The following is a 24086-nucleotide window of genomic DNA, read 5'->3' on the forward strand; positions in this document are numbered from 1 at the left end:
GCAGTCTGTTGTGGCACCAGCGTAATGAGGAGCTATGGCAGTTAAAGCAGTGTCAAACCTGATTATCTCTGCCATGTAGATGCAGTCTGTTTCAGAAAAGCATCCATGGAGATGCATAATAACACAATTAGAAAATAAGTAAGCAAAGGGATCTTGTAGCACCTTTAAGACTGACTGAAAGAGGAAAGTTGGTAGCATGAGCATTCATAGACTTGAGCCTACCTCCGCTGAGAAAGTAGGCTCAGGTTTATGAAAGCCCATGCTACCAACTTATTTGTTTCAGTTAGTCTCAAAAATGATACAAAATTCCTTTGCTTACAATGAGAAAATGTCCTCCCTTCCATATTACCACAAATGTACCTGCATCTGCAATTACCAGGCTTGTGCTTGCCTCCTGCCTTCTACCACTATTGTGCTTGGGAACACCTGAAGAGTGCTGCAAACCTCATCCAGTATGCGGCTTGAAAGAAGACTCTTGACACTTCAAGGCAGATAAATGGGGGCCAGGGTTGGGTGGGGAGAGAACTTGTCAAAACCTGCAACCAGTTAGAGGCTTGTATGCATTCACAACCATGTACTAAAGAAAACCAGCTTAGGACTGTGGATTGCTCTTATTTCTGGTTTCTGTTAAAAATTAAATTGTTATGGTAAGGCCAACAATTTGGGCTCCCTGTTGGTTTTTACACTGTTAAGTATAATCAAAGATTCCAAGAAACAATCCTCAGAGCAGTAATAATATCTGCAAGGCTCTTCTTGAATACAAACCAGTTAAAATGCTATCATAGCCTTTTCAAAGAAACATTAGGAAAAAGTGAGTTTACTCCACTCTCCCTTTCATGGCCTTCCCTGATGTTAGTCTGAAGCCAAAATACTAAAACTACTGCTATGCAAACTGTACCATTTCTCACCTTACAAGTTCTATTAACATTGACATTACATTTTAAAAGAATTTTGTACAGGATGAGGATGTAAGCAAACAACTTTTGACTCCTCCTGGCTTACCCTTATTTTTAAAACCAAAATGAGAACATCCAGATGTTGAATTGCAACTCCTGGCATTTCTAACCACTGGTTACGCTTCTTAGGGCTCATGGGAACTGCAGTCTAACAACATCTGAAGAGCTGTGCTTTGAAAATTGATTTTAAACTCTTACTTTGGTTTTGCAAGAACACAGGATGACACTCTGAAAATGTCTGCTAAGAAATTACCCATTTTCTGTCATTTTCCGCAGTTAATCCTCTGAAATTTGTCCACTTCATACACAGGGTAAATTTTCAGTTTTCCCCACCCACCTAATTCCAGGCAGACAGCAGCAAATGACATTCAGAAAGAGTAATTTTCCAAAAGTATAAGCCTCAGTAACCATCAAAAGTCAACTGGGTGAGAACACATTTCATTCTGAATGGAAAATGGGAGGGAGGAATCTCACCAGCACAAATAAACTGTTACCTTAAATGGCTGCTCTGTAAAGGGTGGTAATACGCAGCCAAGTAGGGAAGCCACAAAGGAAGTAACAGGTTTTGCAGATGTATTGTTCACAACATCAGTTTATATTGTCCAAGTGACTGAGCCCACTTTGAATGGCGTCATGTACAAATGCAACTAGAAAATCATACACGCAAGCCACAAGAGCATCCCAGAGGTCCACTTCCTTGCATGTTTGTTTGGTTTACGTTCTTGCCTGGGAAGGAACAGGAAGATGTTAACATTTTCTAATGCTGGAGGATCGAAACGTTTCCAAGGGAGTTTCTGCTTTTTGTCCAAGTTTGATACGGGCACAGAATTCAAGTGGTTCGCAGTGTTCCCAGCTGGGCACTCCTCCTGTTGCTTTGGCACACACACACACACTCTCACACTCACACTATTCCAGTACCATCAGGAGACACAGTTTAATGCAGCTTTAAGCTGGCACTGCTCCTGAACAGCTTTAAGTATTTATCAACTCAATAGGTCAAAAGTCTGCAGACACTGGGTGGAGCAGCAGTATGCCACAAAACTAACAGTTGTCCTCCTGGAATAGAAGGGGGGAAAAGAGGGGTGGAGGGAGAAAGAAGACAGCAGTTGTCAGTTCAAGATTAAAACACTGGCTCTTCTCCACAATACACAACTTTTCTGGATAGTTAGAAAGCAAACAAATCAGGAGCAGGGGGATTAAGCCCTGGTAAACTAAGTACACAAAATATTTGAGTTTGTAAAAATAGCAAGAGGTTCCCCCCCTCCCTCTGTAAACATACCAAAAGAGAGAGAGCAAGAGAGAGAGAGAGAGAGAGAGAGAGAGAGAGAGATGCTAAATACTTCTAGTTTTGTAGTTATAGAGATTTGGACAAATTCATTAAATACTTTGGGAAAAGGATGAATTTTTTAAAAGTCTGTGTAATCTTCCCCCTTCCACTTCCAATTATTTAAGGAACTGGGGTCTTCCATCTAATCTACTACTGATTAAATTGAACAAAGTGTTCAGGCTACACTGTATTCTGCTATCACTTGTTCATGTTTAGTCTTCCGCTTACGAATTCATTCAAGGGAAAGGTTATACATCTTTACACATGTAAAAATCTTTGCACAAATGATATGAACACTAACATGTTCCCAGCCTTGGTGACAACAACATTGTCCCATTTCTTATGGTGAATTTCTGTCAATAATGCATGACTGCAGCACTGGACAAAAAAACTAGTGTAACAATCGGTGCAGAGAAACAAAAGATGACAACAAAAAAGGAAGAACAGGAGACCTCTTTCACAAGATCTGAGAAATCCAAGATAAATTTAAACCAAAAGTGAGAATGCTCTACAGCAAGGAAACAAGTAAGGAAATACATTACATGACCAAGTAGAAATAAAAAGAAGATGGAAACAACATACTGAAGAATTATATAAAAGAGATTAAATGATAAAAGATTCATTCGAAGAAGAACTATACAAAGAATGGTGCAGCTCCCAGTTTTAAAAATGAAGTGGAAGCTGCACTCAGAGCATTTTGGAGAAAGAAATCACCAGGAACAGATGGCATACCAACAGAGCTGCTTCACTCTACAGAGAAAGAATCTAGTCTAGTTCTAATTAAAATCTGTCAACAAATATGGAAAACAAAGCAATGGCCTACAGATGGAAAAAGATGAATATATATTCCAATCCTCAAGAAAGGGGACACCAAGGATTTAACAGCAGGACCGCTGCATTGATTTCCCATGCAAGCAAAGTGCTGCTCAGAATTCCAGAACAAAGACTTCTACCATAAATAGAATGACAAATACCAGATGTTGAAGCTGGATTCAGGAAAAGATGAGGCAACAGGGAGCATATAGCAAACACATGTTGGATAATGTAGCACATCAAAAAAATTCAAAAGAAAATCAGCTCATGCTTTATAAATTATAGCACAGCCTTTGACCATATAGATCATGAAAAGTTATTTGATTGCTCTTGAAGACATGGATGTACCAGCCACAAAATCTGGTTGTCCTGATGAGTAACCTGTATTCAGCTCAAGAGGCTACTGTGAGGACAAAATACAGAGCAATGAAATGGTTTCCAATTGGTAAGGGATATACATAGAGATTCTGTAGCACTTTTGAAACTAATGGAAAGAAAGAGGTTGGCAACATGGGTTTTCATAGAATTAAGTCTACTTCCTCAGAAGCATTCATTAACTCCCATCAACTTATGACTTCAACTTATGGTGACCCCTCCAAGTATTCCTATATTCCAAATGCATCTGAGGAAGTAGACTTAAGTTTACAAAAGCTCATACTGCCAACTTCTTTCTTTTAGTTAGTCTCAAAAGAGCTACAAGATCTCTCTACATACTGATTCTACAAACTAACATGGCTTTATTTGATAATTGGTAAGGGGGTCTGTTCAATTTGTATGCCAGAAATATAATACATAAAGCAGGAATAGATTCAGAGGAAGGAGAGGCAAAAATTAGAGGAAGGAATACCAACAATTTAAGATTGCTGTCTACAAGACCTGACCAGGGCAGCTGATGACAGGGGGACTTGGAGGCCTCTCTTTCATAGGGTTGCCATAAGTCGAAGCTGACTTGATGGCAGTTAACAACAAAAAAGAGCAAGCCTGGACTCTCTCTGGAAGCCAAGAGGACTAAGCTGAAACCATCACGCTTTGATATTGGCGCCTGGCAAGGCAGAAGGCATCAGGAAAAGAGGAAGACCACATTACAGGTGGATAGACTCAATCAAGGAAGCCTGAATATGCAAGACCTGAGTAAGACTGTTGATAATAGGAATGCTTGGACAGGGCCACCATAATTTGAGGTCAACTTGATGGAAGTTCACAACAACAAATCAGGTAGAGCTGTACCACTGCCAAAGATGTAAGAAGTAAACCTTATACATGGAAGAGCTGGATAATAATAATAATAATAATAATAATAATAATAATAATTTTTATTTTTACCCCGCCTTTCCAAATGCATGATCAAGGCGGCTTACAAGATGAATGGTGGTTGCAACTGAGGCACCTTTCTAAAGAGATGAGGATGATGAAGGTGGTGGTAGCTCCCTTAGAACAGGAAATTATGTCCACAGCCATGTGGCTGCTGTCTCAATGGACGATGCCTGGGTTGTTCCCACTTCATAAATTTCTCTTGCTTGTTGAAAGGGGAGGGAGGGGAAGAACACCAGAAGTGTTATGACACACACCTACAAAGCAGCAGCTATTTTTAAAAGCTCAAGAAATATACACAGGATGCTTCCAGATAGTGTGCTCCTACCCTTCTGCCAGTCAAAATGCAAAGGTGAGTGTTTCTATCTTTTCCTCCTTAACCAATTTTCTATTTCTGTGCATGTTTTAAGAAAAGAATAATATTACCCTTCAGATACTTAGTTTGATTTCCAAAAATATCAGCACCTAAGATGGGATGGCAGGCGTCTGGCTCACAAAGATTTGAAGATGAGTGAGGAATGTGTTCCAAGCTCAACATGCTTCTAATGAGGTGGCCAAGAATGCATAATTCTACATGCCTTTTTCTCCCTTATCCATAACTTTAAATGTTGGCTCCCCATCTATTGCTCCAAATCAGGGTGTCAGGAACAAATACAGTTCAAGTTACTCTGCTGCTTCCCTTCCTAGCCAGTGTCCAAGCAAATCCATAAAAGTGAAAAAGGATACATGGCAAGAAACAAGTGTGCAAATTCATTTGCTATAGACCAATGTGAAAACCAATCATTCTGAGTGTGTGTGTGAGAGAGAAGATTATGTAACCAGCTGTACAGCTGCTACTTTCAAGCTACATAGATATAGGAGTCTTAAGAATAAAGAGAAATTTATTACTTCTCCTCCCCTCCTCGTTTTTTCTGGAGACTCTTGACATTCAATGCCTAAATATCCACCAGAAAAGCAGAACTGCAGCCTTATGCAGATGCTTATTCCTCTAACTGGAGCCTTTGTGTGAGGTCTGTAGCCCCAATGTAATTTCCCTTGTAATTACCCCTGATGCAATCCTGCCATTGGCGTCTCTCTCAAGGGAAAGAGCTTTGGGTAGACAATAGTAAACATGGGCTGGCTGCAACGGTGGCAATGTCCCAGAGGGCAATGCAATAATTCCAAGAGACTTCTGGGTAATGAGATTGGAGTCAGGAACTTCAAATCTACAGAAGAAAACAGAAATAAATTTTGATTTCAACAAAACATAATTACACTTTTCTTAATCATGATGAACACATCCTAGATGCATGGTAGCATTCTGTTCACACTTGAAATAATAAAAAAGGGCTGTAACAGAGAGGAGGGGTCAGGCCTGTTGTCTGCTGCCTCAAAGGGTAGGGCCAGGTAATGGTTTGAAATTAAGGGTAGATTTTTATTGAACATTAGAAGGAACTACCTGACAATAAGAATGGTTTGGCAATGGAATCAATTTCCTAGAGAGATGATGATATCTCCTTTTCTGGATGTGTTCAAAAGAGTCTGGACAGCTGCCTGCTGAGGATGCTTTAGCTGTAGATCCTGCACTGAGTAGGAGGCTGGATGTGAAGGGCCATGAGGCCTCTTCCATCTCTATGATTCTGTTATTCTAACCAACATCAGAAGGGCATGAGATTTAACTAATCATAAGGTCTCTTCCCACAGCCAAATTCCGTACAATATGGTGCATAATTCTGAGCCAATGTTCCAGCGCTGGCCCAAACTGCAAATAAAGCAGCTAGTAGCTTCTTAAGAACAGAATGCTGACGTCTTGGGAAACGGAGTCCTTTGCTAATTCACATTCATCTCAGTTACACTTATCCACACCTCCCCTATACTGCCCAATATGTGAGGCCGTGAACTCCCAAGGACTTTTAGCGAGCTCAATATTCAAGTTCTTGTCAGAAGACAAGGCCCCATGTGGCAGCATGATGCAAAAGGCTGACAAGCCATGGGCCAGTTTTCAACAAAAAAGCCTGAACTGGGGCAGAACTAAAGCAGCTCAGCTGTCACGTTGCACTGCAATGGCCAACGGGCTGCAAGCGGTTGTTCTGCCTCATGCTTAACAAGCCTGCCAGCGCTGGAGCCGGCTGCCTGGGAAGGAGCTGCATTGTTGGATGATGCACAGCCTCTTGCCTCAGGAATACTGTATTATTATTTCTGCTTCTCTACTCCATTAGAAGGCCCTTGCTTCTCTGCTGCAGACTGTGAAAAGGCTTCAGCTTTTCCACTTTCTGTGCAAGAAAAGGCTCCTAAATGACTTTCACATTTAAAGCATGACACTCGGCTGTCCTTTAGAGCCTCTGTATTCCTACAATAAATGTTACTGGGATGCTACTTTGGCTGGAGTTTTAAAAACATGGCCAGACTACACGGCACTTGGAAAGGCTACATGCTTCAGGTACCAGGCTGGCCACTGGGCACTTCCAATAAGCTTCTTCCCTTCAAGATACGCTTCTTAATTTACAAATGTCTTAGATCTTCTTATCTATGTCTCTTTATGCCCCTGGTTGGGTTTTTTCTAGCAGTTTCCAATATGCTTGTGAAACTTCTTCTTCTAAAGTTTCAATCTTTTGCCACCTCCATTTTTCACCTCCCCTGCCCCCCAATATTTAACATGTCTCTCTCATCTGCCTGCTTTGAAAATCAGGTTGCTCAAATTGCTACTTCTTGCATATGTTTTCCCCAATCCATCCCTTTTCTACATTTTTAAGGTATCATTTTCTGGTTTCTATATCTATTCTCCCCTTTCCCTGATTAGTCCCATCTGCCTGGATTGTGCAGGTGCAGGCAAAGATTATATCCATTTGTAACTGTTTCTTTACAGCAAATGGGGTAGGGATATAGGACTGACCAGACAGACCTGGCTTAGAAGATTCTGATGCTTGAGGCAGAGCGCAAATAGTGCCACCTACTCACCAAAATGAAGAAGCATAGCAAGCCAGTCAAATTATTTTGACACTTGAGGCAAAAGAATTCCACCAACACTCTTGTTCTTACACCTTACCAATACAGAACAACCGCAACAGCAACAACCAAATAATTTGCTGCCTTTTCAATGACTCCTATAATCTGCTGCATGAATCACTATTTGTCAAAATTTGGGAGAGGGAGAACAGCCTGCCTGTGGTTGTATTACAATAACAATCAACCCTAGCTAGCCTACTCGATTGTGAGAATGATGGGAGTTGCACCATGTTACCCATCCCTGCTTTAAAGAGACCAGGTATTTAAATGTTTGATAAGACCTATGCACTCTAGAACCACAACCTCTGTCCAAGTACCTTTGAAAAACCTGCTATATGTGTTGTACAGTGTCCTCATTGTCATCTCTTGCAAAGGCAACACATGGTCCAATTCTGTCCCTATTGCCTTCACTTCTGCTGGGAGGAAAATTGTCAGTTGCCCTGATGTAAAGGACAGAAGCTTCACCTCTGACTTGAGAACCGGAGAACCACAGCTGGAGAGATATTTGGGAAAAGGTAAAATGTATTTAAAAGCAGTGAAATAACACACAAAGGCATTACCCCAAGCCACCTAAAGAACTATTGTACTTCCTTGGACACATGCAGCATATGATTACAAGACAGGCATTTTCAACACTCAACTATCAGGTGCCATTGCCTAGAATTAACCAGCTTATAGTGGTTACAGATTTTTCTTTTGACAAGCTGTCAAGCAAAATAAAAACTAGGGCATTATATCTATCAAACTTCATTAAATTACTATCTAGTTGTCTTGTATTTTCTTCTTTCTACAGAGATCTTTTAAAAAGAGTTTTCCTGGGCTTCATAAAAATTGCATGAAATCAGAAACATATGCCAATACAACTCAAGAAAGAACTAATTAATTAATGGAAAAGTTGTGAAGAACACTCAATTTATGGGCTTTTCATCAAAAGCATCCAACACTGTGCTTCAGGAATAGTAAATATGTTACAACAAGGGTGGGCAACTGTGGCCCTTCAAATGATTTTGGATTGCAGTTCCCATGGCCTGTTACAGACTGCCAAAATAAAGCTGCTTGGGGTCTCTTTGGAGGTATGCTATTTAAATGATGCATGGTTCCTAAGAGTCCAGAGGTCGCGCCAAAGCCACACTCCATTCCTAAGCACTGGAGTGCAGCTTTGGTGCAGCTTCCGGATTCTTAAGATGCATGCATCATTTAAACAGTATACCTCCAAAGAGACCCGAAGCAGCTTTATTTTGGCAGTCTGTAACAGGCCCATATTTCCTCACCACTTGGCCTTGCTGGCTATGACTGATGGAAGTCATAAGCGAACATCTGGAGGGCCATGACTTTTAGTTACTGAAGCTCTAAAAGACAAGTTGTATTTTCTGTGGTGACACAAAAACAAGCTAAGACTTTCCAATGTGATAATCCCAACTTGAGTTTATCAACTTTCATTAGCCTCAACAGATGTCAGAGAGTTACACAAAAAGCTTGAAGAAAGGCTAGCATGAACACTACCCCACTCTACGGCCACAAGTGAATTAAGCAAAAGTGGCAATGTACATGAAGAAACTGATTTGAAGTGATCATAGTCAACAGATAGAGGACAGCATCTGAGCAGGAGATGGAGAATGACATGCCCAAATGTTTATTTTCTGGTGTTTGTTATACTGTGTGAAGTGACTATAGAAGAAGAACCCCACATTCAATGAATTAAATAGGAGAGGAGAAAATAGAAGCAGCTGAGGGAAAGCTTTTAGCTTGAGCATTAGAGACCAAGGTTCAGATCCTTACTCTTCCACAAAGCTCATTAGATACCCTTGGACAAGTTACTCTCTCTTTCTCTGGCAGGAATAAATTACAATACAGTATAAGTTGCCCTCGGGATTCAGAAAGGAGCATGAGAAACAGGAGATGTAGGGAGACTGTGGTAGCCAGAGGGGACAGAGAGGAGGAAACATTCCCCCCAAAGGCAGGTATGAGGATGGGAGAGATCCTTACTATAAATCTCTAAGGTAAATTAGGCTGAGAAAGGATACTAGCTCAAGATAGTCCAGAGAATGGCAGGGTTGTGAGCATCCATTGTGGCCAAACCAATTACCTTTTTCCACCCCAGGATGCAACTCAGAGAAAAAAATGCCACTGTTTCTATCATCTGGCGCCACCAATGTCATTTTCCTGTGACCAGATCTTGCATCCTCCTCAGATTGGTACCAAATGCAAAAATTTTCAGCAAGCTGGCCAGAAAAAAATACATGCCAAATCAACACCATTTGCTCCATTTTGAAAGGAGCCGCTTTGCATGGGGAAGGAACAGTATGCATTTTTTAAAAGCTTCATGGTCCACAGGGGCAAAAGGGAAAAAAAGCAACCACTTGCTCTGGCATGGCTATTTCCACAGCATATAATAATAGAGACCTTTTGGTAATCATCAGTTTAGAGAACTAAATTGATGGACAGTGCTCCAGCCAGGAGATAGTACTACACATTCATCTTTTCCACATTCTCTACACCATACTTTTTGTAACAGGGTTGGGGAGTTCAGTTCTGTGGCTACTACTTATGAACATCCACCTTCTTTATCAGATATAATCTCTTTTTGTTCAGCGTAAGAAGAGTGTACAGTACCCAGAGATCTATTTGCATAACCACCTGACAGAAAGCAACACAGACCTACAGGGGGTTATACCTGCATTTGCCACTTTCTTTAATGTGCGTGCTTTCATGTGTTGCCAATGATGCCTAAAGCACACATTGAGATGCTTTTAAAAGTACAAATAAATCCAAATTAAACTCAGACGAGATATTTTGTTTACTAAGGGAATACGTTCTGCCACAAAATTACTGTCTCAATGTGAAAAGTAAGTAAATAAGATCCACCACACTGTTCCATAGCATGAATAGTTTAGCAAAATATAGGTATATTCAAAGGTATCTGCCTGTGGGGGGGGGGGGGAAATCAAAAGGACTTTATGCCTAAAATACAGGGTTAGAACGTGAGCATACAAAATTGATAACATCTGCATTTTGAGTGAAATGTTTTACTTCACAGCGCATGTTCGGCACCAGAAACGTCCTAAAACATCAAGAAACAGGCAGACAGCAAACAGCTTAGCACTAGAAGTATTCAATATTGAGAAATTTAATGCAGGAGATTTAGCACAATTGGAGGGAGCTGGCAGTCAATGTAATCTCTTCAAAGTAATGTAATGTGATGAATTTAAAAAAAAAACATCCAAAGGAAAGTTTCACTTGAAAAAGGCAGCCTGCATTTTTGGAAAGCCTTAGAAGAAGAGACATGGCAGCTTAACTCATATACGTACCCACTACAACCAATGACTTTATTATAAAGGTAAGAGGGAAGCCCTTTCAGGTGAATGTTGTTATCCACATAAACATACTGCAGTTCTCGGGAACGACCTAAATCTGGACGGAAGACACAAAACAGGAAGATGAAATAATCACATTGCTGGCAGATATCCTTGAAATACAAATGTAAAAACTTACCAGGCTCTGTGTCAGTGAACACTCGCATTATGAATGGCGCTTGATTAAAGATCAGATTAGTCAAGTAGATGAAAGCCACGCAAAACAAGACAAGAGGTCTCCAATTAAAATTATCCCTCAAGTCAGTCCCTCTTCCAAATTTCCATCTATTAAGCCGTGACGGAGACATGCTTTCTTGATACATTATTAGTCATATTAAATGCTGGGAAAAGGAAGGACGCAAACAAGTCCCATTTTTCCTATGTGATCCTTTTAAGAGGTTTGTCAAACCCCTCTCAATAAGTAAGACTATTTGATTCGAAGACAAATCACAGTGGAACTAGTGATAAAGGAAAACTCCTACACGTGCATGTGGAAAATATGCATTTGTTATAAAAAGAGATGAAAGCTATTTAATAAACGAAACAAAGAATTTGGACACACACCCCAAGTTTTTAATGCATTGTTTCATTTTACGTTTGGCTGTAGCTGCTGTTTGTACTAAACTTTTTTGTATTCAATGCTGTATTTCAAATATTTCATAAACTGACTCGAATCTTCAGCTGAAATGCACTCTTTTTAATTAACCATTCAGGAAAAAATGCAATATCTGAATCTTATAATATAATCTTTCCATTTCCACTCCTTTGAAAAGGCTTTTAAGAGACAAGCTTCATGTAACTAAGTAGCAGGTGTACACATATATGTAAAAGTCTCAAAAAGAATAAAAGCTATGCCACCTCAAACCACAAAAAAGATTTCTAAATGTTTAGTAGCTGCTGCTGTAAGTGGTTCTTCCCACTCTCTGATGCTTTTAAGTTTTAAGAATCTGATCCTGTAATAAACGTTGCAAAATGCTTTTCTGCTGAACACATTCCTTCTGGGCCTCAAAGAGTAAGGAGGCTCTCCATCTGATGCTACAAAGGAAGTTTTCAGAGGGCTTTTTAAAGCACTGCAGCTTGTCTAAAAACATTTCCACTTTCCTCCTACTAGAGCAGGAGATCAGAGCCTTTTTACTAGAACTGACCAAATGGCATGAGTCCTGAACAGACCCCAATTCAAGTTTTTCCCCCTCTCATTTTGACCTCAAGGCACTGGCATATGCATTCCACATGGCTGAGGATGGAACAAAAGGTCTTATGTGTCTGTACTGATGTTCTTTAACCCTATTGTGAAAGTAGAAATACAGATGAGCTGCACACTTGGTGACAAAAAAGGCCAGTGTTTATCACACTTTGGGGTTCTAGCACTACTTTATTAATACTAAAGGCAAGTAATGAAGTAGTTGAATATAAAGTTCTTGCTTATAATATGTAACTAATTCTGTTGTTAAGATGTCATGTTGCACAATAGTTTGATTCAGCAGCTTTATTTCTTATTTATTTATAGCTTTTACGTTGTTTTTTGTGAGCCTTCAAGTCAGCTCTAACATAGGGCAACCCTATCATATGGTTTTCTTGACAGGTTTTATTCAAAGGAGGTTTGTCATTGCTTTCCTCTTAGGCTGAGAGACTGGGACTTGCCCATGGCCACTCAACGAATTTCCATAGCTGAGTAGGGATACAAACCCTGGTCTCCAAACCCGGTCCAACACATCAACTATTAAACCACACTAGCTTTCTTATAGCCTTTAAAGCACCCTCAAAACAATCTTGGCCATGGAACAACTGAACAACTTCCAGCCTTCATCCTGACTTTGGAGTTGGCAGCAAAACTGTACAACTGCTTGGGCTGTGTCACCCAGCTTCGAAGATGGAGGGTGACTGGTTGGTCACTTAAGGGTGGCACAAGGAGTACCACAACAAGTGGGATTTAATAGGAATGCCAGAGTTCCTAAAAGCAGCAAAGACATCAGACAGAATCCATTTATCTTTAAAATGCTTTGGCAAATGAAAAGGTTTTGACCTCGCGCTAGAATAATGGCAATTGTGGTGCCAATCACATCTTCTTCCATATTCCATAGCACCATGATTGAGACCTCTGTATCACAAAATAACCTTGTTTTTGTTGTAATGTGCCATCAAGTTGCCTTCAATTCACGGTGAGCTCATGAATGAGAGATGGCTAAGAAACCCTGCACACACAGGGCCATGGCTTCCTTGATCTAATCTATCCACCTGTAATGTGCTCTGCCACTTTTACTACTATCATGCATGATAAGCAGGGACTTGACCCTGGTCTCTGGAGTTGTAGGCTATCACTCAAACCATGATACTACACTGGCTCTCCAGAGAGTAAGCAACCTTGTTTTAAAGCATTTTTTCCTTCTAACATGTGGGTTAATTTTTTAATGCATTCAGTGGATACAACTACAACCAGCCTGTGGAACAGAACTGCAAACATATGGAGAGACATCTTCTGTGTATACCTGTGTCCATTTAAACCCAACTATGGTTAAAGCCCTCTGTGAAAATCCCTCCTACACAAAATCAAGAAAGGAAGGCTTTCATGGACACCAGTTGCTAGACTAGAAAGCTTTTCATGTATGTATATCCCTTAAACCCAAGCCCACAGTCTGAAGTTATTTTTTGAGACATAACTAGTCCCTTCAAAGAAAGCTCGGTTTGAGGTTTCAGTAGCTATTCCAAAATTCAAAAAATGGGTTGCATGTGTGTGCCAGATTGTTTCTAGGGCAGCAGTTTTAAAGATGTCATAATTATTTATGCCTCTGTCGGTGCTATAAGAAGCTGAAGGGACACAAACAGACCTAAGAGACACAAAACTATGCTCTTAACCTCCTTTGACTATAATGACAATACAGTGGTACCCCGGGATACGAATGCGCCGCCTTACGAAATTTCCGGGTTACGAAAAAAATCCATTGAAAAAAACATTTCCGGGTTACGAAGGTTATTTCGGGTTACGAAGAAAAATTTGGTGCTTTTCGGCGCGATTTCACATGGAATCGCGGCTTTCGCTATTAGCGCCTATGGGCTTTTCGGCTAGCGAAAGTTTCCGGGTTACGAAAGCGGCGGCGGAACGAATTAATTTCGTAACCCGGGGTACCACTGTATTTCAGTAACCCCTTCAATTTGGTTTCAGTCACCTCAATTAACCAATATGTATTGTTTAAGTAGGAGCATTTAATCCATTCAGTGTTGATATAGGTTAAGGATGTTCTGGCTAACAATGATTTTAGAAAAGGCAGTGAATTTTGGAGTTGTTGTTAACTGCCATCAAGTTGACTTCGACTTGTGGTGGCCCGTGAATGAAAGAGTTCCAAGTCACCCTATCGTCAACAGCCCTGCTCAGGTCATGCAGACACAGAGCTGTTGTTTCCCTGATTAAGTCTATCCTTCTGGAATGCAGTCTTCCCCTTTGGTAAAATGGTAAAAGTCTTTGTTATAGAATTTTGAGCATCACATTGCTTGCATGGAAGATTAATGCAAATGGTCCTGTGGTTACTGCAATCCCTGGTGTCCCTTTTCTTGGGGACTGGAATGTGTACTGAATGTTTCCAATCTGTGGCCTATTGTCTTGTTTTCCATATTTGTTGACAGATTTTAGTTGAATTAGAGTAGCTGCTGTCTCTGTAGCATGAAGCAGCTCAACTGATATGCCATCCGTTCCTTGTGCTTTGAAACAGTACTGCAACAAAGCAAAACAAACAAACTAACTAACTAAAGGGGAAAGACATGTGATGAGAGACAGAAAGGATCACTCACCAAGTGGCAAGAATGCGAGGCGGTTTCCAGCCATGGACAATTCATTCAGACTAGGAAGCTGACAGAGATGGCGAGGGACATACCACAGATGGTTCCGATCTGCAGTTAGGTACTGAAGAGAGACACACATGTGTAGCCTTTCAGGCAAAGTTATCAAATGATTGGTTGAGATGTCCAGTGTCTGCAACTCCCGAAGGTCTCCAACCTCTACAAAACAAACAGCAAATGCAGCTGAGTTAAGTACAGCATTTAAAGAACACTTCAACAGAAATGTAACTCAAATGGGGAAAGTAAACTTACATATTTAACCCATCAGTTCAAGCCCAAGAGGTTTTGAAGTCTTAGGCAAAGGTCAATATGCCTCCCCCCCATCCACATACATAAGTGAACTGAACTTTTAGCTAAATTTTATTTAAATACTTATAGAACAGTCTTCTCCACTACATGTGAGAGTAGCAAGATAGTTTACAGGGCATGTAAACTATCCTTCAATGAATTTTGCTGCCCCTAAAATGATGCCCCTAAAATCTGCTATTTGAATATAGATTTACTGTCTTGTGGTAAGGCCACCATTTTACCCACTGCAGAATCCATTTTAATTGTCATTTAGTACCATTCTTGACACTAATGAAAGCTACCTGAGATACCCAGGTAGGGAATCTGCTATGTTTGGGCAGGTGGATCACAATCTGTGTAGGATCTACTTATGCTATCACGAATATAGTTCTGAATCATAGGATCTGGTACACTTCACCGTTAAGAACTTTGGTCTTAGGCTATAACATGGTAAAGGAAATTCCTTTTTTAACTCGAAGTCTTCCATTTGCACTAGCATCCAGAACACTATCCCCAAAGCTTGTGCCTTTTATGACAACTGTCCCCTAACAAGTAATCAAGCAGCTCTGTTAATTTGAAGCTCCATTAGACACAATGGAGATAGGTACAGGGAGAAGCTCAATTTCTCTAAATGGAGGGGAAAACTCAAGAACCAATATGAAAATGTTCTTGCAAATTCTCATGAGTTTTCTGCAAGCCTTGCAGCCATCACATCTTAATTAAAAGAAGATTGTTTCCAGTAACTGCAATAGGAGGGAGGATATCTCCAACACACACAAAAAGCTAAAGACAAAACCTCACAAGAAAGCAGGCCTCATTTTACCAAGATGCATTTCTGCACCTCTTTAAAGATACCAAGTTAATAAAAAAGTAAATAGGCATTGCTGAAGTTATACAGAGTGAGCTCCCACAAGAATATATAGGTGTGGATGTGAGGGACACTAAAAGGATAGTGCTGCAAACCCAATGCAACTCTCTCTTTCATTTCTATTAAATTCAGAAATAATTAACAACAGTGCAGGAAATAGATCTAAATGTTAACAAAGAAATGTCTCTTTACAAACCACTTCAAGTACTGTAGGGGGACTGGCATAGAAAATAAAGGTCATATTAAAAGTTGTCTTAACTTGCTAACTGGGCTAGAAGCATATGTAAGCCTTGTAGAAAGTAATCAAGACAACACAAAGAAGAAAGTGGTGATGGCAGACAATTACTCTTGTCCATCTATAGCAATAAGGGAATACAAGGGAGGGAAGAGGGACAGCAAGTTAAGGAGAAAGAGAGAAAATTAGGGCAAATGCATGGCTACATTAGTTAATATAGCACATAAAACAAAAAGGTCTAGTGACTACTGGTTCGAACAACATAGCTGCAGCACAAGTACAGCAGAATGGTCTTACACATGCACAAAGTACAGCCAGTAGTGGAAAGAAAGCTTCCTACATACTGAATGACAAGAAAAAGGTCCTGCTATTTTCATACACAGCCTCTCCTCTGCCACTAAAAATAGCCTTGCAAACACTGGCCAGGCCCAAATCCTTCAAAGCTCCAGTTGGCAAACTGGCAGCAATCCAGAGTCTCTGCCGGCCAAGGTATTTTTCACGTCTTTGGGAGTGAAAGATCTATTTCTTATCTTTGTTGTTTATCCAGCAAAGCACTCATCTGAATATCCCATCTTCTTTTTATCCTTCAAACGCCAGGGACGCGTGTGTCAAGAACAAAGGCTGCAGTCCTATCTAAGATTATGTTAGCTAGATGAGGAATAGGTCATTACCAACTTCCCCTCATCCTAACGGGAGAAAAAACATTCTGACAACAAACTGGATTTACAACAGAGTAGCACTGTAGATGTGGAACTATGCTAGTACACAAGGAGCTACAGAGTTTAGGCACAATCTGATGCTCAGAGCTGGGCCTTTTGTCACACCTACAAAATGCATAGATAAATTAAAAACACCTCTACTGAAATTAATAGCGAGTCCCAAAACACACCAACTGTACAGCCAAGATTTCTGGCTAACTCTAAAGCCAAATAACAGCACAGTACTGTAGGCTATATTACAGAGGAAGGAACTGGCAAAACCACTTCTGAGTGTTCCTTGCCTAAGAAAACTCAATGAAATTAATGGGGTTGCCATAAGTCGACAGACGACTTGAAGGCACGCACATACACAGACCAGAAGTATAAGCAAATAGAGCTCATGTATCAAAAACTCACAAACGGCTATGTCACTCCTTGGTATTTACACAACTACAACCACTGAGGCCAAAAGAGGGAGAGGAATCAATGGTCTGGCAATCTCTCCATGATGCCCAGATGGAATTCCAGCTGAAGGTTTCCCCATGCTCCTCTAAGTCCCTCTGCTGAAGCTACTGAAGGGAAAGGAGGCTTCAGCCTCTCTGCTGTGCATAGATCCAGACCCATCCTCAAATGAATGACTACCTGCCAAGCAGATATGAAGAGCTTTAGGAAGAAAAGGCAGTAAGCCTAGCAGACAGAAACTTCTTTTCCCTAATCCAGTAGGCTCCACATAACTGTCTTGGAAAATCTCAAAGGGGTGGGAAGAGCTCTGTATAGCCAAAGAGCACAGAGTGAGGAGTAACCCACTACAATTTTAATGTGCCGCTACTATTTTTACAACCCCCTATTGTTGTTGCAGCTGCTGTTATTACACTGTACATGGTACGTCACATTGGGCCAGTGAAAACACAGAATGGTGGAATACAGTGAAATAAGTAAGTGGAAACCTTCTGCTAAGTTCCCTATCACCAAAAAGGAAGAAAACAGCCATAGCTTAGAGGAAAACATAGACGAACAGCGCACTCCTAACAGATGTGTATGCATTTTCTGCTTCAGGACTTGCTACTAGAGGACATTCCAGGAACCTCAATGCTACTGTTGTAATGGGAGGTGTAAAAATAAGTCATCTGACATAAATGAGAAGTGGGGGGATAGCTCACGCCTCAAAGCAAGACGCTTGCAGACTTTTTATCTTTTTGTCCAGCCAAACATTTTAGGATGTACAGAGCCACAGAATGCCCTCATCCCATCTGCAACAACTGTGATGAGTTGTTGAAATCCAGATAAATAACATCCAGAGCATTCCCATCATTGACTGATCAAAGTGACCTGATCAGAAAGATACAAGACTAATTGGGCAGGATTTGTACTTGACAAACCCATGCTGCCTCCTACTGATCAGTGCATTGTCTTCCAGATACTTGCTGACAGACTCCTGTATAATCCATTCTAACATTTTCTTCTGGTATTAAGGTCAGGCTAAGTGGCCTGTAATTTTCTGGATCTCCTTTTTTGAAAAGAGGGACAATGTTTTTGCCCTTTCGTAGCCTTCTGGCACCCCACTTGTTCTCCATTAGCAGCTGGTTTCATTGTATCTTGTTTTCACTATAAACTACACCTTTTTTTCCTAAACATGAAAAGAACTATTTAAAATGTTGCTAAAGATATATACAAAATAAAAAATACTACTAATTAGATCCTGTACCTTGATAGCAAGCACATGTGCTTAAAAACAACCTGCTTCAGACACAGTGCTCCTTTAAACACACTGCAAGGGACTGGCAAGAGGTAAATGCTAATGTAATTTCATGTTTTCCTCAAATCCCCAGACATCTATTCACTTGAAAACAGTATCCTCCTGGAAGTGTGCCTGATGTACCAAATCCGTCCTGTTTCTCTTATTTTTATTCCTACTACTAAATTAGGAAAGCAGAATAGATTGTCTTTGTGCTGGTTGTGAAACAAATGGTGAACATCAATCGTTTAAATGAAGAGTGGGCAGGTGCCAGGAGTTGGAGATCCATGTTGGGCATCTGCATGATCCTGGAGGACTCTACTCCCACTGTCACTCAGTTTGCCCCCAATTCAAGGAGTGGCTATTGGCCATTTCACTACAATTTTTGGAAATGTTCTCTGTCCCTCATATTTTTAGACTTACTGTTCTGCTTACAGTAGTCCCTCCACGTTCGCTGGGGTTAAGAGTGAAGGACCCCCATAAATGTGGGGAAAAAACTCAAATAAAAAAGCCACTATTCTTTTTATCTGAGAGAATATCTCTCTAGGAATCTCCAGGTCATCCAGTGCAACTCCGTGATCAACATCTGCCAGAAGTTGATCATAGAATCATTCTGGAGGACGTACAAATGCCTAGAGAAGTGCTTTCTCTAGGAACCTCTGGGTTCTCCGGCACAGCTCTATGGTCAGCTTCTGGCAGAATTGTGCTGGAGGACCTAGAGATTCCTAGAGAGAACATATTAATCCAAACCGCAAATAATCAAATCTGCAAAAGCCAAAGCTGCAAATGTGGAGGGCCAACTGTTGCATGTGTCCTTCGAGCCTGTGCAATGGATTTTTCTGGTGGAGCGCAGCATGCACCGAACTGGCCTCACCCTTTAAACCAGAGGTTCATCTGCTGGGGCCAACTGTACTTCCCGTCTTCACACCTGTACAAAGTAAGGCCTATATGGACCTAAAAAGGCATAGCAGGCAAAAATAGCCTATACATATGGCACTACAAACTGTTTCCCAGAAGTTATGGGGAACTATTGGCCATTCGTTGAGAATTCTTTTTCCCACACACACATTTCAGTTTTGGGGCAGGATCAATTTTGAGGCAGCAAAAGCACCCTTGGAAATGCATGCAGACCATGGGCCACACTTTTTCTATCAGTAATTTAGATGTAGTCTTTGAAAGTCAAGGTACTTCTAAAAGCATAAGCATGATGGATTCATGCAGCTGTACTGATGCAAAATGACACACACACACAAATACCATGTTAAAGCTTATATCCTCAATAGTTTCCTCTCTGGCTCGGTCTATAGCCTGCTACTGAAACCACGTAGTTGAATTAGAAATGACTTTGTCATTTAACTGTATTCCAGTTCTTCCGACTAAAAACTGTTATGTACTGTTTAAAAGGCATGAAACCTGTATGAGTTTAGCCAAGGAAAAAGGAAAAGGATTTTATGCACTACACCTTCATGACAATACTTCTGCAATACTTAATACTTAGTTCTCTCCAAAAGTAGGGCACCGAGGAATTTTAGAACAGAACAAAAAATACTGGAAAGCATTTCAGAAGGATCTTCATCTGCATGAATACCACACACATATGCTGTATTTCTTGGCACCTAAAAGGGAAAGGTATGTGGCAGGACTGGAAGGAGAAAAAGAGTACAGACTTTTCAGTCCCAATGCATTCAAGGGACTCAAAGTAGCAATGTAAATTGCTAAGCAAAACAGATTTGGTGGTGTTCAATTATCATTCCTAGGCTATTTTATAAATGCTCACTGTGGTGAGAATGTTACAATATGATTTATATGTCAGTGGCAGGAGGAGGGATGAACCTACTTAACCACAAGAGTCTATATTTAGAAGCAAAGTCCTCTAATTCTTATGTCTATAAAATATATTCTGTACTGAAATTAAGCTTCATCCACTCATTTAGCAAACCAGATAAGTACAGTAGTCGCAAATTAGAGCAAAGAATCATATTCACCTTCACAGCCATGGTTAACATATAGATTTCATCGAGATGGTTTCTAAGGCCATTTCCTTTTTTATTTCAGAACGAATGAAGCTTGTATATAATATCTTATAAAACAAAGTTTCAAGGAAAACCATCAGTGAAATATCTTGGAAGCTGTGTTTGTAACAGCAACACATAAGATATTCAGAGAGGTCTCACTAAAGCTGTTTAACATTAAATGTAATGGCCAGGATCCAGAAGAACTATGTAACTACTTCCATGGGCCAAGGATGCTTTCAGACAAGGTGTTCCTCAAACAGCATGCTTTTTCATGCTACATGGCTCAGTTCATTTGAAACAGAGGCATGTTTGAAAAAGTTTCTGATTGAACATGAGATCAGAAACTACCCTAATGAACAAAACTCAAAATCCCCTCCAGGTATGTATGTCCAAGTCCTTGGGTGCAACCAAAGCAGTTCTTTGGATCTTGGCCAACATTAAATTTAGCTTTAGGTCTGTCTGTAAAAGCTCTTACACAGACTTTCTCTCCTCTTAATAATTAAAAAAAAAAAGACAAAGGCTGTTGAGGTTACTTGCCGGGGATAGTCAGTGGATTTATCACCTTATATCAGTTTGGGGGAAATGATTGTTAAATCTACAAATGCTAGAAGAACAGTTTGGGATTTAAGGGCCTGTGGTCTGAAAAGGTGCCATTATTAATTATTGTTGTCGTTCTCATCGGTCCCAGAGAAAAATGACACATCAGACCACAACAAACCAAAAACATTGTAGCTCTGGACTTTGTTAACGTGGACACTTTCTTCATTACAGCAGTCCCTCTACATTCGCTGGGTGTAGGGTTGAAGGACCCCCATGAATGTGGAAAAACCGCAAATTAAACAAATATATTATTCTTTTTACCTAAGAGAAGACCTCTCTAGGAATCTCCAGGTCCTCCAGGGCAACTCTATGGTCAACGTCTGGCAGAGTTGCGCTGAAGGGACCTAGCGATTCATAGAGAACACATTAATCAAAACCACAAATGGTTTGCTTACTGATAAATGTAAGCCTATCTACATGATGCTGTAACATCAGAAAGTGTCATGGGGAGCTATAACAGCTGGGGATGGTGCATAAATGGTAAGAAAGAGTTTTAAGAAACATAAAATTGAAATGAGTCTAATTTATTAAGCACTTGGTAGGCTCTGTTGTGAACCAGGGTAGCACATGAGCACTGTTAGCAACCGGTTTACCCATTTCAAAGGCAGGTGAGGTGGTATGTTCACATGGCAAGGGACATATGTACCAGGTGTTATGTTCCTTTATCCCACCATGTGCAGAACAAATACTGTTCTTCATAGGCATAAAGACCTTAGGGTTACAAACCATGGACAGCTCAGTTTAAGTTCACAGCACCCAATAAAGCAAAAGGTTTTACTCTGGATCACATAGTTGCAAACTGGGAGCAAGCTACTTCAAGTTTTCCAAGTCCTATTTTCTTAAGGCAGAAATACAAATAGTATTTTTGAAAGGGAACTTCACCACAGAATGGGGCTGGGAGCTCAAGTCACTGCCAATTTCATTTAATTAATTCACTTACAATGAAAGTTGGCAAAACATGAAGCTTTTCACTTAGTAAATCTATAATTAACTGCTAATGTTTGCTGAGTAAACATGGCCCTATTTTAATTAAATCTTACTGCATGATGTTACAACCTGAAAGTTTTACAAGCAACATGCATCTCCTACGAAAAAGTAAGAACTTCCAAATCTTGTTAGACATTTTAAAAAATTAACTAATTTTATTGAGCTTATAAATAAAACAGGCACATATTAATAATATTTAGTTGGCGTAACATGGTTTTAGAGATAAATGCAGATAAAAATGTAGATGCTAAAAGCAATCTGACAGGAGCTCTGTTTGCAACAGTGGTGCATAAAAACTTCCAGCGTAAAGTTACAATTGAAGCTGCTATCGCTTTCATACATCTTAATGTTTGTACAGATTAAAATGAGTTTTTATAGAATGATCCTGATAAAAAGGAAGTAAACAGAATATTTATAAGGAGAGAAATTAAACATATTGGCATATTGCCTTTTGTTAAAATCAACTAAGAAGTAGAGACCATGGGCAAAGGCCTGTCTGCTATTTTCTTGGTTCTCACAACAATAGTAATAGCATTAAAATAGCTATGTAAGATTCATAAACTGGGCCCTAAATTGGTTAAGGGCTCTTTTTTGTGTGTGAAACATAAATTCAATAATAACAAGATTCGTTCACAAGAAAAATTAAGCCATAGTTCATTGCCTGGTTGCCTTTTATTCAAATTCTGCTGAAATTATATGTCTTGAGGTCAGCCACAGAGGCTATTATAGTTGGATAAGATAGAATAGTACATGTAATCTACAGCAGAGCATTTAGTAAGCGCAGGGTTGCTTTATCAAGATTTGTTTTTAAAACTGACACTCGAGATGAACTTCTGCAGCGCATCAGAAACTGCAGGGGAACCAAGAGAAACTACCAGCCATAATGTGTCATAAAATAGGGCTAAAGCCAGGCAAATTAAGGTACATCACTTTTGGGGAGGTTGAAAAACTCAGAATCATAGCTGGAGCACATCAGGAATATCTTTCCACACCCTTTTAAAAAGAATTGCCTAGTATGACTAACCATGGCTTGAAAGAGTTCCATCACAGTGAATAATTTCATGGTTTCCAAGTAATAAATATGGGTGGAGAATCCAAACGTTTTCTGGTTGATTTGAATGGGCCAGTGTACTTACTGTCTCTAAAAGAAGTATATTCAGGACCAGAGGACAGGGGGATCATGTCCAAAACACATTGCAGGAAACAGCTGGCCTTAACCCTACTTATCTGCCCACTGCCCAATAATATGGAAATGACCATGTTGTGTGTGTGCCGTGCTGCTAACAAGGTGAGTTTTGGGGGAAGAGAACTGGGAACTAATATAATAGTATAAAATAATCCAGTTACTTAAGAAGTGATTTAAGCTGCCTGTGGTTTATTTTTCTGGAGAATTTATAGCCTTCCAGACTTTGCTAGACTGCAGCATTAAAATGCTTTTCAATCAAACAAGAGCCAGATGACCATGGAAGATGCAAGGAAGATCTGGAGCTATCACACAGAAGGAGTGGAAATCATTCAGCTACCCAGATGTTACTTGACTTCAAGCCCTAGCAATCCTAATTGGCATAACCAATGATGATATGTAGTCTAATAACACCTGGAGGGCCACACATTGCCCACCAGGTTACAGTTCAGAAATGAGTCCGAAGCATTCTAAAAGGGAATAAATTAATGCGTGATCCCAAGCCACTAAGGTGCTTCCACTTACACCTGGGACATCCAATCCCCAAAGGAGGGATGATTACAAAACAGAACCAGTGAACACATTGTAAACCAAATTAGGACTGTACAGTCCACGCAATTCTACCCTTCTGGTTTCTCCCTCTTCTATCCTACCTTATGGGAATTCATGCTGATCAGCTGTGAAAGCAGGGTGTCTCAAGGATACACTACTGAAAGTGATATAACACAGTAGTAACGCTGCAGCTGTGTTCCAACATGATCCAACGCTGCTAAGCAAACCTAATGCAACTATCACAACTGGCAACAGCATGCACTTAAAACCTCTCTGAGTCAGACAGTGCATCCTACCAAAGAGGATACCTAGTAAACACATAATAATTCCTACAGCAGTTATTTTACAG

The 24086-nt window shown here is 40.2% G+C and overlaps 1 protein-coding gene across 2 annotated transcripts in view; it reads right to left on the bottom strand.

The window, feature by feature from the left end:
- Window positions 1-264: 264 nt before the first annotated feature.
- Window positions 265-24086, bottom strand: part of LOC149307442 (leucine-rich repeat-containing protein 28) — a 36197-nt gene continuing 12375 nt past the window's right edge. For both annotated transcript variants that reach the window (XM_089539178.1, XM_089539179.1), the window contains exons 6-10: window positions 14529-14735; window positions 10701-10803; window positions 7710-7885; window positions 5453-5612; window positions 265-2012 (exon numbers count right to left, since the gene is read on the bottom strand). In XM_089539178.1, coding sequence (XP_089395304.1) covers window positions 1940-2012; window positions 5453-5612; window positions 7710-7885; window positions 10701-10803; window positions 14529-14735 — 719 coding nt within the window. In that variant the 3' untranslated portion in view covers window positions 265-1939. The remainder of the gene's footprint in view (window positions 2013-5452; window positions 5613-7709; window positions 7886-10700; window positions 10804-14528; window positions 14736-24086) is intronic.

This window comes from Sceloporus occidentalis, unplaced genomic scaffold (genome assembly GCF_023333645.1).
Source record: "Sceloporus occidentalis isolate IW3139 unplaced genomic scaffold, rSceOcc1.0.p SCAF_9, whole genome shotgun sequence".
NCBI classification, from domain to species: domain Eukaryota; kingdom Metazoa; phylum Chordata; class Lepidosauria; order Squamata; family Phrynosomatidae; genus Sceloporus; species Sceloporus occidentalis.